This window comes from Liolophura sinensis, chromosome 8 (genome assembly GCF_032854445.1).
Source record: "Liolophura sinensis isolate JHLJ2023 chromosome 8, CUHK_Ljap_v2, whole genome shotgun sequence".
Taxonomy (NCBI): Eukaryota; Metazoa; Mollusca; class Polyplacophora; order Chitonida; family Chitonidae; genus Liolophura; species Liolophura sinensis.
The window spans coordinates 32143649-32159556 of NC_088302.1; the positions used below are offsets into that span (position 1 = coordinate 32143649).

Below are 15908 nucleotides of genomic sequence, written 5' to 3' on the forward strand. Positions count from 1 at the left end.
GGTCTTTCAAAACATCCCATAACGACGAATTTGTGTCTAGTCTAAAGTAAAGGAACATCCATACGCGTTTTAGAAGCTAATTTACAAATATAAATACAACACTTCACTGCTCCAACTTACCACGATTAGGTTCAGTTTTACAGGTTTGCCCTTGTCGGAATAAGAAAACACTTTCACGAATCAGGATTTGTGATCACACCTTACCAGGGTAGGCCTTGATGATCTAACAGTAGCATTTATTATATGGAAATTTGGGAGAAACAGGTACCAAACTATAATGTATGGAGTATTCAGATATAAGCGGCTGAGTTGTATTGATATCATGGCTAATTCCAGCCTTTCACACAGCTCTGGGTATAGCCCTTGAAGTTTCAACACAGTTTAGGAGACTCGTTAATCACGGCAGAAACCCGATCCGACCAACTGATGTTTTATCAAAGGGTTTTATGTGTGTTGTGTAAACCACTGAAATACATGACTACTTGGCTTTACTGAAATGGTTTGGTAGCGAAGTCCACAGCGGTCTCACAAAAATTACTCCACATGCATTTCACGGAGTAAATTAATGGACCTCCGTCTGCTGGTCTAGATTCGACAGGAGATTTCACCATTGTGACTATTCCAAGGGGCGGGTCAATGCAAATAAATGGATATAATTGGTCAGTGTTGAAATCGGTAAGCTGTCAGTTACCTGCAGATATTTTCTAGCACATGACTGTTTTCTCAGTCCTGTGCGTGGCAATCGGCTGTCACAAAAATGCGAGAACAAGGTTAGAACACGTGGTATATCTAATTTCGGAAACTTTAACGAAATGTGTTTTCTGTGTTGAAGGTACCTGATTTGATAAGGAGTGAAAATAAAATCTTCTGAAATGGGAGGAGAGTTTCGATTGGAACGAAATAACATGTGTAGGTGTGTGCTATTTTACGAGATAATGCTATCATCGGTAGCCTGTTTAGCGTGAACATTTTTGAAATATACAGGTTTGTTGCAATTGTTACTTGATACTTTTTTCACTTTAATTCATGAGTAAAACCAAATTTGTGACTGATTGGGAAATCTTTAAGCTTCACTGTCTAGTATCGTAGCTGACCCTGTACGGTGTGGATGAGCAACCTAAGAAGTTTAATGCGGAAAAACAGGGTGGGAGGGTGGGGGTTGGCTGATATCTAATGTGTCATGCCGCCTTCAACTCAGACTGTGCAGAAGGAACCATTGGGCAATTTTCTGCAAGTTATTTCTTTTTTCGACGATCAATGGATCCAACCTTGAGAACAAGTCAATGGCTTGTTGTGCACAACCAACAACGTTTTAATAAGAGAGTCTAAATGGACTAGTGGGTGTATAATCACCCTTCTCTCAGCCCATGCCTGGGGAATCTACCCCATGTGGCGAGGGCCAGACCGTCACTGGGCATTACTGCACAGCCAAGGGCTGATCGCTCTACCCTGTCATCTCCTAACAACTCACATCGGCTAAACTTCATGGCCAGAAATTTTTGGCTACACTGTACGTGATTCACGGTACTGTAACATTTACCATAACAAGGATTCTAATACCAAGAAAAGAGAGAAGTTAAAGTCATGAATTTTGTAATTTAGACTAATTAACACACATGCAAGGCTTAAACAATGGAACACATCTTCATGTTAGCTGTACTTTAACATATATCCAAAATCTGAGCTAAATATACGCAGCATTTTCATAGATACCTCCCCTAGCATTTGCCTCACTGCTTTCCATTTTATTGGATGCTAATGCTAAGACTCTGTGTACGACGTAAGATATTTAGCATACACTAATTCTGCATAATCATACACACTGACCTGATCCACCATTTTTTTCTGTATAACTTTTTTCACATCTTGAACTTTCTGACCCTTGTAACCTGGCACGAGCATGACCTACAGGGTAACAGATGACAGAGCTGTTTAATAATGTATTTGTGGATTATTCCAGTGCTTGGAAACAACAAAAAACATACTGTAGTATCAGTTACTACTGTCAGCCTTCAACCTTTGCAGATGTTTGCAATGTGTTTACTCAAGTATAATCTGAAGGCATTAGTCCGTATAGATTAACAAAGTTACATGTTTTGTGAAGCCCTGAAGCTGACAAACCTAACCAATGTAGTTTCGTCTACAAAATCAAAATAAAAAGGTGCATAAATTGCACTGAAAGCTGCTCCTTCATATGCGAAAAGGTTCAGGAATTAGGGTACATCTACACAAAAAACAGTTTTAAACACATTTTTGCAATTTGATCTTGAAGATTTGCTTTTTTTGTTTTTGGTTTTCTCTCTTATAACATTCCTTCAAAATTATCAAGAAAAAAAATTGAAGATCTCACCCCCTCATAGAATCCCTTGAGGTAGACCCTCTCTTTGGCCTCTTGTAACTTGTCCTTGTCATTCTGACTCTGAACCTTGAGCTGTTCACAGGCCGTCACAGCAGACAGGTTCCCAAATTCTGGTACCTCGATGATAGGGATCTAAAAACACAGAACAAGCCTTAATAGTACATTGTTAGAGACTATACTGTAATAAGGAAAGTGACCTGGTCACAGGGTTACTTCTACGTGGTGATACAGGTTAACCAGTACTTTAATACTGTGTCAAGGGACTGAACATGCTGCTTAAAGAACATTCATTGAAATTTGCAAAACACTTAAGAAATTAAAAGAAATAATCAGGTAACTGTAAAATCTAGGTTTTGTTGTCACACCCCTCAAAAAAAGTTAAAATGAGACCATGCTTCTGGCTGCCAACACACAAGGAAAAAAAAATCCTGCTTTTAAACACCAAACTGCTTAAGCATTTTGTACTGGTGTTGTCAACATAATTTAGACAGAACATAACTTTAAAATCTATGCTGTAAATAAATATATTCCCCAAATAATTACAACTCACAGGGTCAAAAGGAAGCACCATATCATCTTTGATGCCATACTTTTCTCTGAAAGGCTGCAAGAGAATAATGGGAAAAGGTCACACCTGTTGACAAGAAATGCAATACAGTGTCACATACTCTTGCCACAAACAAAACAAACAGCCCACAAGGCTATGCCTCTTATATCTGTAGTAACCATAGCAACGTTCCACTATTTTTCACACAAATCTTAATCATAACAAGGTTGTTCATTTATTGCCACTGTTGGTTTATTTCACCACAAAAAATACAGTAAAATCACTTCCTACTGCCAGTATTTGGCTTACCTAAATGAAAAATTATCTTTGAATTGACAAATACTTTTAGTTCCCTTAAATTCACACATCTTGCACATTTGTTATGTTATCCATGAAACTGGCAACCAAACCTAATAATAAAAAAAATATTTTTCGGTTTCTAAATATTCATAATTTATTAGTACAATACATTGCACATTTCACTTTGTGGCCATTTACAAAGTAGCTCTCACCTGTTTCTTTTTCAGGTCCCTAAGGGCAGCAAAATCATCTGGGGCATCTGAGGGCACACTAGTGACCACGCCCGTGCCTGAGAGTAAAGATGCAATAAGGTAGTGACACGTGGCAAGAAGATATATACCATTTTATGGTTCACAGAAACATTTCAGGTATAGATACATGACATGTACACTTCTGTCAGCTGACTGTTAGATGTAAATTTTGTTTGTGGGAAGGTGATTTTAGATCTTAACAACTTGTACAATTTGGTAAAGAGCATTTACGTGTTCTACTGCGGGACCAAACAATTCTTCTTTAGTTGTTAAAACATATCTAAAATTTGTAAAGAACAGTATTTTTATACGAAACTAAGAAAAATTTAAATTTTATGAGAACAAAATTTCAGAAATGACTCAATGCAAAATAGATTTGGCCGAGGGAAATCACACTTGCTTGACAGACGACTTTGATCAGAACACTTTGTCAACAGGTGCTAAGTCTGACTCACCTTTGTCCTCCTTAATGGTCAACATGGGTAAGGTGTAGATGACCTTGTACGAGGTCAGAGGGGCAGACAGGGCCACTCCAAGGATGTCCTAAAAATAAATTGTTACAAATACACGTACATCAATTCTCTCCACACGTCTTCACATCTGTCATCAAATTGTTGGAAAAGGTTACAGACAAATTTGGATGAAATTATGTCCACGCTGGCATTGGGGCCAATTTCGTAAATTTTGACAATGATCATGATCGGAAGCCAGATCCATGAATTTTTAAAATAATTTTTCACTATTGAGAAATATACGAAATTGATGAATGGAATAAGAGAGTTTCAAGTTCAAACTTTTTTGTTGCTGAAGGCAGTTAAAACAGTCCTACTATATCATGTGACTTTTGGAAAATGTGAGGCTACAGGTAAATGTCAGCAAAGGTTCCCTGTCTTACCATCTTCCAGGCACACAAATAACATCTCTTTCCTTTAGAAACTTCTCAAGTTCACTAACATTCACCTCCTCACTTTTCTGCATCATTTGTTTACCCTAAATCACTTTTTGCAAAACCTTTTTCACATGCTCATAGTAAATGTGATAAGAAATAGTTGCATAAAATTTTGACACGACATATGATACAGTAGGATTTTTTTATTTAATTTTTTTCTTTTAACCAATAAAAGAGTTCTAACTCAAAACTGCCCTTTTGCTTGGGAGGAGGACAGCACCCTTAAAATTTCTTCAAGTTCATACATTTTATTGAGAGTTTACATAACATTGTACAGTATACTGGTCATGCAATGGCAGTCACATGTAGTTAACTGTACTGAGCTATAAAAAACCAATCTCCTTTCGCCAAGTAACTAACAAACTTTCAGATATTAATATCTAGATTTGGGACCTCATTGGTCAAAGGCCGGAGGCCTGCAGTACCGACAACATTCTCTCCAGAAACTTAACTGAAATGGGCGGTTTGGAAAACTGATGTCTAAAATCTACCTCTACCACCATCATTTATTTAAATGCTTGCTTGATTGATTTATATATTTGATTGGTGTTAAGAATATTTCACCTCTATGACGCCGACCAGCATTATGAGAGGAGGAAACCGAGGTGAAACCCACGACTATCCGCAGGTTGCTGCCAGACCTTCCCCGCATATGGCCGGAGAGGAAGCTAGCATGAGCTGGACCTGAGCTCACAGTGACCGCACTGGTAAGAGGTTTCTGGGTCATTGTGCCAAGCTGACCACCTCAGCCATGAAGGCCCCTTTATTTATTTGATAACTGCTGACGAAATACGAAGAATCTTGTGAGAGGAAATGGCACTGCTGTTGTTCTTGGGCATGTTTTATGGTCCTTTATTTTGTCGAGCTTGTGATAGCAAATGAAGCAGTTTTTGTCTGGTTCAATTGTGTACAGTGAGTTTTATAAAGGGAGGGAATCAGGTTGCATGGAGACAACAGCATCTAAACTTTCATACCAAGAAAAAAAACAAACAAAAAAAAACAAGGAAAACTCACCTGTCCAACAAGATCCAGTAGGATATCAATTTTGCCATTCTCCTTGGTGAAACCCTGGTAACTCATGTTACGCGCAGCTCTCCTGGTGCTGATGAACACCTCCCCACCCACCAGCTCATAAGCGATGTATTTCATGGTGGGGTGCACCCAGCAGTTGGTCTGTCCGTACATGGTCTCGGGGCGGAGGGTAGCAGCCACAAGGTAGACATCCTTACCCTCCACAGGGCTCAGGGCCTTGGGGTAGGGCTTGACAACCTTCATCTTGATCAGAGTGTACTCCTGTGGGCCTACATTCTGTGAGGAGACAACCACACAGATAACAGCGGTAACACTGATTTGGTTATTGGTTTACTAATTTGATTTATTTATTTATTTGATTGGTGTTTTACGCCGTACTCAAGAATATTTCACCTCTACGAGGCCAGCCAGCATTATGGGAGGAGGAAACCGGTGGGAAACCCACGACCATCCGCAGGTTGAAGACAGACCTCCCCACACACATCCAGAGAGAAAGCCAGCATGACAGCGACCGCATTGGTGAGAGACTCTTAAGTCATTACGCTGCGCTAGCCAACTGAACCACGGAGGCCCCGTTTACTAATTTGATTAGGATTATTAGCTCCAAATGTACCGGGCAATTGCACAGGTGTTTAGGGTGGCTTGATGGAGAAAATGCTAGAGACAGCATAAAAAAAAGAATATTACTGACAAAGTTGTGAAAAGAAATAATAGACCCAACATTTGGGTCTTGGTTCTTTACCTTAAGCACTAATTTTCATTTAGCACCTTGCTGTTTGTGTGTCAACAGTGAATCACACGTTTAATATAGCAATCAATTCTGAAGTCGAGGCTACACCTGTGTTAAGCCCATAAAGTCAGTTTCGTAATCCAGGGGCCTGGCCCAATGACCACGAAGCAGTCTTAGACTTCAGTCAGTCTTAAGTCAGTTTACTGCACTGAATTTGTGACTCGCATTAAAATTTTTTATTTAAATGCTAGGAGCTTTCTTAGCCCTTCATGATAATAATGAAATCATGAAATTAGCTTTTATGTTAAAAACCAATTTCAGGAACAATATCATAAGGACTTACTTCGCCTGCACTTCTGTCGTGGTCCATACATGGCTGGTCATCTTTTGGAGAAAATATTGTGTATCTGAGAAAAACAGAAGAAAAAATGTTACAGATGTAAACTGTATCTGATAAGGCATATGGGTTCAATGAAAAAGTCCTTGCAAACTACAACATACATGTAAGAACATTCCTGTTTACACCAAAAACCTTTTTTTCTCCAACATGACAAGAAATAGAATTTACACGAGTCCTGTTTACAGGTATAACACAAACTTTCTGCAAGTATTGCTTTCACAATACATATGACTGTCCTTACCAGTTTAAGCCATCAAACTAACAGCAGTCAATGTCCATAATGGTTCAGAAGGACCATAATTTCATTGAAAATGAACAAAATAGAGCAAAACTTGAATATCATCTGTAATTTGTCATGGTGAAGCAACACATCAGGTTTTAGTTCAATATAACAAGTCATTTTGAAGAAAAACCCAAAACTGGTTTACCCCTTGTTCTCACATTTATCCTCCATCAAGCCACTATGTCGGCCCAACAGAGTGGTAACATGAGAAAGTTTCTGTAGCACAGGCTACCAAGTGTCTAGTGTGAGGAAATACACTGTCACTTGAGGAATGTGCATAACCAATTGACAACATTAAAGACTGATTAATTTTAGTGAAAGCTTAAGTCATCAATTCATGGTTTATGATCCATCCTTCAGTTCAAAATCGGAGAAATCTGTCATAACCCAATTTTTGCTTGGTGTTCCAATTAAAAAATAAGCTCTCAAATCTTAAATATATTCATTTGATTGTTGTTTGATTTATTTATTTATTTAATGCGGCCAGCATTATGGCGGGAGGAAACCGGGCACAGCCCGGTGGAAACCCACCACCATCCGCAGGTTGCTAGCAGACCTTCTCACCTATGGGCAGAGACAAAGTCAGCATGAGCTGGACTTGAACTCACAGTGACTGCATTGGTGAAAGGCCCCAGGGTCATTACGCTGCGCTAGCGCGCTAACCAACTGAGCCACGGAGGACCCTGATTGTTGTCTGAAGTCACAGAAGACTTTTTTTAACATGACAGTCACTTCATGGGTGGAGGAAACTAGAGAGCCTGGGGTAACTCAGTGAGCTTGGACAAGTTACTAGCAAAATTGATCATTTATGATGTACATGTACAGATATGCAGGTCATATAATACAATGAATTAGTGGAAGTTTGGCCACATAGGCGCATAGTCAACTGCTTTTTGTCATCACTGCCCCATAAACAAAGAGAGCAACTTTTGTGTACGTCACATTAAACAGAAATGGCTGAAGGATCCTGTATTTTTGCTATTCATTTTATTTTTCATCAATGTTTTTACACATTTAAGACTACTTCACAGGTGTGACTATAGTTTGATTTATGTATGGAGAAAACAGAGCGCAGTATATCATGCCATCAACAGGCTCATCAAACATCCCGACTGAAAGCCAGAGTCTAGCCAGCAAGAGATGGGACTTTAAAGTCATACCATTCCTTCTTAATAAATTTAGACGTATTTTCAGAAAATGTATACCACAATGCCTTGCCCGGACTGTTGTCTTAAGTCGTACACTCTTGAGAAGAGGTGGGCAAATTCAAGACAATTCTGCGTATATATGCCTAACGTGGTAAGGTCTTGAATGTTTCCTTGTAAATAATGCCATACAACCATCTACATTAAATATCAGATAGTATAGTTTGTAGAAAACCGGCCAGAAAAAAATGGCTTGGTGAGTGTTTTTTTTTTTTTTTACTTTTTCAACAAGGGTGTATACTGAAAAAGGACATTCTGATTTCATGTTAATAAGCTGTTGAGACAGGCTGGCTTTATACACGTAGGCCTAGTCAGGCCTGTACTCCAGCTCACATGCTGATAGCACTCGCTGTGAGCGCCTCGCTGGAGACTCCTCTGATCTACCCACTTGCTCTCAGTATTAGTGAGTGCCTGTAGTTATTGTGATGGTGCGGTAAATTCAAACACAGCTAAAATTAAAATGTTTTGCTCTAGGAAGTTTAAAATTTGTAAACGTTTCTTTACTGCATAACGATGTACTAACCACAGAACTAACCTACCTGTTCTGAGCTTGGCTTTTCAAGCACATGCAATTTATGACTTAGTCTTATGAAAATCGCTTGATCATATGGAGTATAATAGCTGTCAAAACAGCTTTGTTATCAGGAGAGCCCAAATTAAGGGCTAAGCCGGTCCGGGGTTTCAAGTATGTTCCTAGTTGACATCCTTTTTTTAATATTTCTGACCACTGATGGGAAATATCAATAAAATAGAGGGATTATTAAGAAATATAAAACATGCCTCAAAAATGAAACTTTCATGGCATATCTTTACATTCCTTAAAGACCATAATCTTCATTTCATAGTACCCTTGTCACATCTTTTAAGTCTCATATGAACCAAGACTACAGAACACATAAGCTGAAAAGCGTATATGCTGTACCTTTTGCCAAACTTGACTTTACCCCTTTCTTTAAGGCGCAGGTACTGCCATCTGACAAAGCTGTCGTAGTACGGGTTGTAGTCAGTGGTGATAAATGTTCGTCTCCAATCCACCTGTGATTGAGATATTTTGTAGGTAAGTTTGTAAGCAAGGAATGTGAGCCAATATCAGCTATAAACTCTTGATTAAAACATAGTTAGCACTGTATTTATTATTTATTTGATTGTTCAGTGTCAAATTAATGAAGTCTTCACTTACATAATGGTGGTCAGTTTTATGGGTGAAGAAAACCACAGTGGCTAGGAATAAACCACAGACTTTGGGCAAGTTACTGATAATCTTCCATATGTGTCACATACAGATATGTACTCTCCCTCACACAGGGAGAGCATGGGGAACTACAAATTCCTGTCCAAGGTTGCAATGATGATGGAAGTACTCCTAATTTCTGATTATCTTACCTTCAGTCCCATCTTCTGTAAATCTGCTTTACAATGAGGGGGAAAGTACTGGAGCCAGTATTCATGGTTTGCGAACTTTTTTATCTCTTCATCACCCAAGCCAAGAGACGCCATGATCTGCCACTGGTACTTCAGACCACCTGTCTTGGCCTTCAGTTTTGTCTGAAATTAGAAAGCTAAGAGCTGAAGGACTAATACACGAGGGACATGCAGATACACTTTTGTGGAACCAGGGGATAGACTTTTGAGGAACAGGGAGATGCGTTTTCATGAAACAGACAGATACACTTTTGTCGAACAGGGGGATACACTTTTGTGGAATGGGGGATACAATTTTGTGCAACAGGGGATACACATCTGTGTAACAGGCATACTCTAACACAAGAGCTCTGGATTTACCTTCTTTCCTTTTGACTTGTCTTTGATGACAGGTTCTTTGTCATCTTTACTCTCTTCTGTCTGATCCTCCTCAGCAGGGAATACAGGAGGATACCCATAATCCTCCATTTCTCGTTTCAATTTGTCAGCACATGCCTGCAGATGACAGAAATGAAACAGTTAATTAGTAATCAAACAAATGCAAAATTGTTCGACTCAAAAGTGTTGCGCACGTTTTATCAAATGATTATGATCAGTCATGATCTGGTAGAATTTTGCAGTGACAATACCGTACCTAAAAATTTGTCGTTTTCAATGGGTCCAAGAATGGCTGGCTAAATAACTGTTACCTCAGTCAGTCAAGAGGTTAAATTGATGGGAAATTTTGTGTAATGTACTAGTAGTAAAATAGTAGAATTTGAGGATGGAGAAAAGCACTCAGAACTCTTTCTTAAGAATCCACTAAATCTAAACTTAAAGCTTTGACTGAACCCACAGCAAATGAACCGTAAACCATGAAGTGCTAGGGATCTTCGTGTATTTATTTATTTGATTGGTGTTTTACGTCGTACTCAAGAATATTTCACTTACACAACGGCGACCAGCATTATGGTGGGAGGAAACCGGACAGAGCCTGCAAGAAACCCATGACTATTCGCAGGTTGCTGGAAGACCTTCCCAGTTACAGCCGGAGAGGAAGCCAGCATGAGCGAACGCATTGGTGAGAGGCTCCTGGATCATTACGCTGCACTAGCACGCTAATGAACTGAGCCACAGAGCCCCCCCGGGATCTTTTTGTAGAATGTATGTATCTATGTACACTTGGGCTTTTACCTCATAGTTAACTTGTCAGTTACATGATGACCAAGAGTTGTCATACGACGACGCAGAGTCATTAGGTATGTGTACATACACGGTGCCTCTTTGTGGCAGGGTGAGTCCATGCCACCAAAGTTCTACCACCACTAAAAACGCAGGTTCGGTTCCAGGTCTCAAAACTTCGAGGCTTACACTCTAACCATTAGGTCACTTCATGTAGAAGCAAGAACTTCGCTCAAACGGTTGGCAAAACAGGAAAAACAAACAATTCCAATATGATGACTTACTTTGATGGGCATGCCTGTACAGTGGAGGCCAAACGGATACAAGCATCTTTTACCCCTTAGACGTTGAAAACCTGCAGCGAACTGAAAAAAAATTTTTACATTTTTTATTTGATTGGTGTTTTACGCCATACGCAGGAGTGTTTCACTAACGTGACGGTAGCAAAATTATGCTGGAAGGAAACAGGGCAGGGCTCCTGTAAAGTTTACGACTATCGGCAGTTTGCTGGCAGACTTTCCAACATACGACCCAAACCAACATGAGACTAAGCATCTTGGTTTTCATTTCTTAATATGCTGTAGGTTAGGTGGCCTAACTTATACAAGTGCAAAAAAGCTTGTCAGCTTTATGCCCGGGTGTAAAACAACTTCAAACTACGATTTTGCTAAGGCCCCTATGGTCTATCTGGAAATTGCTGTGGTGATGTCAAAGGCATGATTGCTGTCAAAGAAGTACTAATCAAATAAATCAAAATACCTTTACCAAGTATGTCAACAGTTCACCCGCTATTATTTTGGCCAATTTATTAACAGCAAAACTGAGAAAGAAGCTAACATGTTGAGATGGTCATGTCTAGGTGTGACATGTCTAGGTGTGACATGTGGCAATCAAGTCTTCCATGTGACAGTATCATGGATATCTTACCTCTGCTTTGGCCAGTGTAAAAGTGTGTCCCAAGTGAAGGCGGCCATTCATGTAGGGGTAGGGAAATGTCACCATGTACTTCTCCTGTCTACAGATAAACAGTAATCATTCATGCAGGAGTAGGGAAATGTCACCATGTACTTCTCCTGTCTACAGATAAACAGTAATCATTCATGTAGGGGTAGGGAAATGTCACCATGTACTTCTCCTGTCTACAGATAAACAGTAATCATTCATGTAGGGGTAGGGAAATGTCACCATGTACTTCTCCTGTCTACAGATAAACAGTAATCATTCATGTAGGGTAGGGAAATGCCACCATGTACTTCTCCTGTCTACAGATAAACAGTAATCATTCATGTAGGGGTAGGGAAATGTCACCATGTACTTCTGTCTACAGATAAACAGTAATCATTCATGTAGGGGTAGGGAAATGTCACCATGTACTTCTCCTGTCTACAGATAAACAGTAATCATTCATGTAGGGGTAGGGAAATGTCACCATGTACTTCTGTCTACAGATAAACAGTAATCATTCATGTAGGGGTAGGGAAATATCACCATGCACTTCTCCTGTCTACAGATAAACAGTAATCATTCACGTAGGGGTAGGGAAATGTCACCATGTACTTCTTTTGTCTACAGATAAACAGTAATCATTCATGTAGGGGTAGGGAAATGTCACCATGTACTTCTCCTGTCTACAGATAAACAGTAATCATTCATGTAGGGGTAGGGAAATATCACCATGTACTTTTCCTGTCTACAGATAAACAGTAATCATTCATGTAGGGGTAGGGAAATGTCACCATGTACTTCTTTTGTCTACAGATAAACAGTAATCATTCATGTAGGGGTAGGGAAATGTCACCATGTACTTCTTTTGTCTACAGATGAACAGTAATCATTCATGTAGGGGTAGGGAAATGTCACCATGTACTTCTTTTGTCTACAGATAAACAGTAATCATTCATGTAGGGGTAGGGAAATATCACCATGTACTTCTCCTGTCTACAGATAAACAGTAATCATTCATGTAGGGGTAGGGAAATGTCACCATGTACTTCTTTTGTCTACAGATAAACAGTAATCATTCATGTAGGGGTAGGGAAATACCACCATGCACTTCTCCTGTCTACAGATAAACAGTAATCATTCATGTAGGGGTAGGGAAATGTCACCATGTACTTCTCCTGTCTACAGATAAACAGTAATCATTCATGTAGGGGTAGGGAAATGTCACCATGTACTTCTCCTGTCTACAGATAAACAGTAATCATTCACGTAGGGGTAGGGAAATGTCACCATGTACTTCTTTTGTCTACAGATAAACAGTAATCATTCACGTAGGGGTAGGGAAATGTCACCATGTACTTCTTTTGTCTACAGATAAACAGTAATCATTCACGTAGGGGTAGGGAAATGTCACCATGTACTTCTCCTGTCTACAGATAAACAGTAATCATTCATGTAGGGGTTGTTAAATGTCACCATGTACTTTTTCTGTCTACAGATAAACAGTAATCATTCACGTAGGGGCAGGGAAATGTCACCATGTACTTCTTTTGTCTACAGATAAACAGTAATCATTCATGTAGGGGTAGGGAAATGTCACCATGTACTTCTTTTGTCTACAGATAAACAGTAATCATTCACGTAGAGGTAGGGAAATGTCACCATGTACTTCTCCTGTCTACAGATAAACAGTAATCATTCATTTACATGTTATTTGACACCATACTCATTAAATTCATATATTAGGCTGAAGTCTAGTTAGTTATATGAAGATAATATCTGTTTACCAAAGACTTCATAGTCATGAAGAAAGCACAGAGCTTCGGTAAGACAACGCCAATTTTATTTAAAAAAAAATATGACTGTAAATCCATCTTTTTATTTTGTAGAAGATTTTTGATGACATAAATATTTCTTAAACTACACAAATTGCTGGGGAATTCCAAATTTCACACAAATGAGATGATTTCAAAGTTCAAACTTTTTCAAAACATGGAGCACTTTGACCTGTAATCTTACAAGCGACAAACTGGAAATGTACACAACTTCCTTCTTATAACTGGACAAAGCTGAAGCAGTATGTCTTTCTATTTGTATACAAGTATATTTTTAGAATGATCACTCAACTGCAATTGACTTTCATTTGAATCAGTCAACCAACCAACTGAAATTTCTTTTTCAATTTATATATGGCATGAAAGAACATCTCAGCTAACCACACAAAAGAATAAAAAATACAACTTTTAACAATTTTAAGAAATGTACATGCTGCGCATTAATGATGTTAACGGAAATACATCTCGAACCGACACTTACTTCGCCTCTTTTGAATTTGGTGCAGGAGCATCTTCTTCAAATGTCTTCTCTCGTTCCCATTTTTCCTGCATACATCTTTCTATTTCTAACAGTTCGCTCAGCTTTGCAGTTCCCTTCCGCTCCATGGCTCAATCTTCAAAATAATGACACGAATGATAAATATTATGTTTGATAAGTCTGAAAAACGCAGGCTAATCCCGAGGAACACTTAATGGATATCTGCTGATTATTTATTTGATTGTTGCTCAAAGACTTTTCCACTCGTACGATGGCAGTCGGGTTTATAAGACACACGGGTGGAAACAGTAAATCTCCACCCTGTCTTTCAAGAAGGGACCCCTGTTAGACCTTGTATCGTTAGTAGCCCTGGATGACTAAGTTTGCCTCTTTATATTTGTTCTGGCGCTTGCATACGTTCAACCCAGTAGAAAGCTTCGTAAAGTGTCAGAAAACACTTAATTACCTCACCGACCTGTCCAGTTACTCGTTTACAATGCTTAGGGTCCTAGTTCTGGCGACCAGGATAAGCACCATGCTTAAAATACAACAGACAGAAGACAGTGGCCATTTTTGGAATTTGGAATCAGCGTACAGGATGAGCTTGCTGGAATATGGAAGGATATTTATCTTTGGGATGATCAACAGCAAGTGATTTTATCAGTCTGGTGTTCTAGCACCCAGAGCATTGTAAAGAAGTAACTGGACAGGCCGGGTAGGTTAGTAATCAACTTTGTTCTGACACTTTATGAAGATTCCTACTGGGGTGAAAGGGAACTAGCCATGATATATGTGAGGGCCAGAATAAATATAAACAAGCAAACTTAGTCAAGCGAAACAAGCGAATTCAGACAACCAGAGCTATATTGTTAGCCTAGAACGTCTAATTCATTGGAGATACATTCTATTTGCTCCCCACTGGCCAATGTGGGAGTCCACTGGAGGACAACATGGCCGCCAATGAGTCTGACATTGGTGGGGTTCACGCCATGCCCGATAAGTCCTTTCTAAACAATGGCTGCAATCCAAAAGTGGTGTCAACTTTGGCTCTTATCTGTAAACTTGCACGCACACACAACATCCCTGGCATATTCCATTCTGTAATGGCACACCAGCCTCATATTCATGACACAACAGACCATTTCAATACAAGGCGGCCATTAGGTTCGTCTTTTCAGGTTTTACATGCATACACCATCTATAGCTTTCTCAAGACTCATAGCTGTGGCAAAGACAAAATGGCTGCTGCTTTAGTGATGACTGTGAGGTGAATTTGGGTCTTGTGTGTCCTTACCAAGTGGAATATATGCGAGATGTTGCGCTTGCATGTAAGCTGAGAGGTAAGAGCCAAAGTTAACACCAGTTTTGGACTGCAGCCACTGTAAAGAAAGGACTCCCCCTGGGGCTACGATACTCCACCAGCCAAATATAAAGAGAGGAGTTGAAGTAGCCACCTACTTAGGGGCTAGACCAGGTAAGTTGGATAAGCTACTATGAATTGTTTGATCTCTGGGCATCTGTCGCGTAAGGCTCATACCCCATCCTACCCGCGCCAAGCCGCCTTGGACTGTTGACAAAGTACAGGCAGTGATTTACCGGTGTCGTTGTTGTACAGGTACACAGTGTTGTGGAAGTCGTTGCCTTGAACTGTTGAACACTTTTGAACGGGTGTGGTCGGTCGGCTGGCTGGTCCACCACAAAGTTGTGCAAGTGTGCTAAGATTGCTACTTCTTATATCCACATATGCTGATTATGTAAACAACTGGCTTAATAATTACTCCAGCAGACGACGTGCTGATGCAACCAATGGACATAAAACTCTGAGTGGCCCAGCCATCTGGCGTCGTCGTCCTCCATGTGGCAACAGCTCTTAGAGCGCATGCTCACATTACTTTCCGTTTGCTCTCCTTCCAGAGGTGTTGTATTGGTGCAACATAGTAAACAAACAACTCTGCACAGATTCTACACCTAATGCTGTCTGCTAGCAAATCTTTTGGGAGCTAGGCAAAGATGA

The 15908-nt window shown here is 39.7% G+C and overlaps 1 protein-coding gene across 1 annotated transcript in view; it reads right to left on the reverse strand.

Annotated features, from left to right (window-relative positions):
- The window catches only part of LOC135472235 (leucine--tRNA ligase, cytoplasmic-like), a 33436-nt gene extending 17690 nt beyond the window's left edge, over positions 1-15746 (reverse strand). Inside the window, exons 1-14 of the mRNA XM_064751635.1 lie at positions 15491-15746; positions 13898-14030; positions 11567-11654; positions 10924-11004; positions 9839-9973; positions 9440-9601; positions 8979-9091; positions 6512-6575; positions 5421-5714; positions 3913-4000; positions 3419-3495; positions 2910-2963; positions 2351-2491; positions 1828-1905 (exon numbers count right to left, since the gene is read on the reverse strand). Of these exons, the coding sequence (XP_064607705.1) occupies positions 1828-1905; positions 2351-2491; positions 2910-2963; positions 3419-3495; positions 3913-4000; positions 5421-5714; positions 6512-6575; positions 8979-9091; positions 9440-9601; positions 9839-9973; positions 10924-11004; positions 11567-11654; positions 13898-14022 (1500 nt within the window). The 5' untranslated portion in view covers positions 14023-14030; positions 15491-15746. The remainder of the gene's footprint in view (positions 1-1827; positions 1906-2350; positions 2492-2909; positions 2964-3418; positions 3496-3912; positions 4001-5420; positions 5715-6511; positions 6576-8978; positions 9092-9439; positions 9602-9838; positions 9974-10923; positions 11005-11566; positions 11655-13897; positions 14031-15490) is intronic.
- Between the last annotated feature and the right edge of the window lie 162 nt (positions 15747-15908).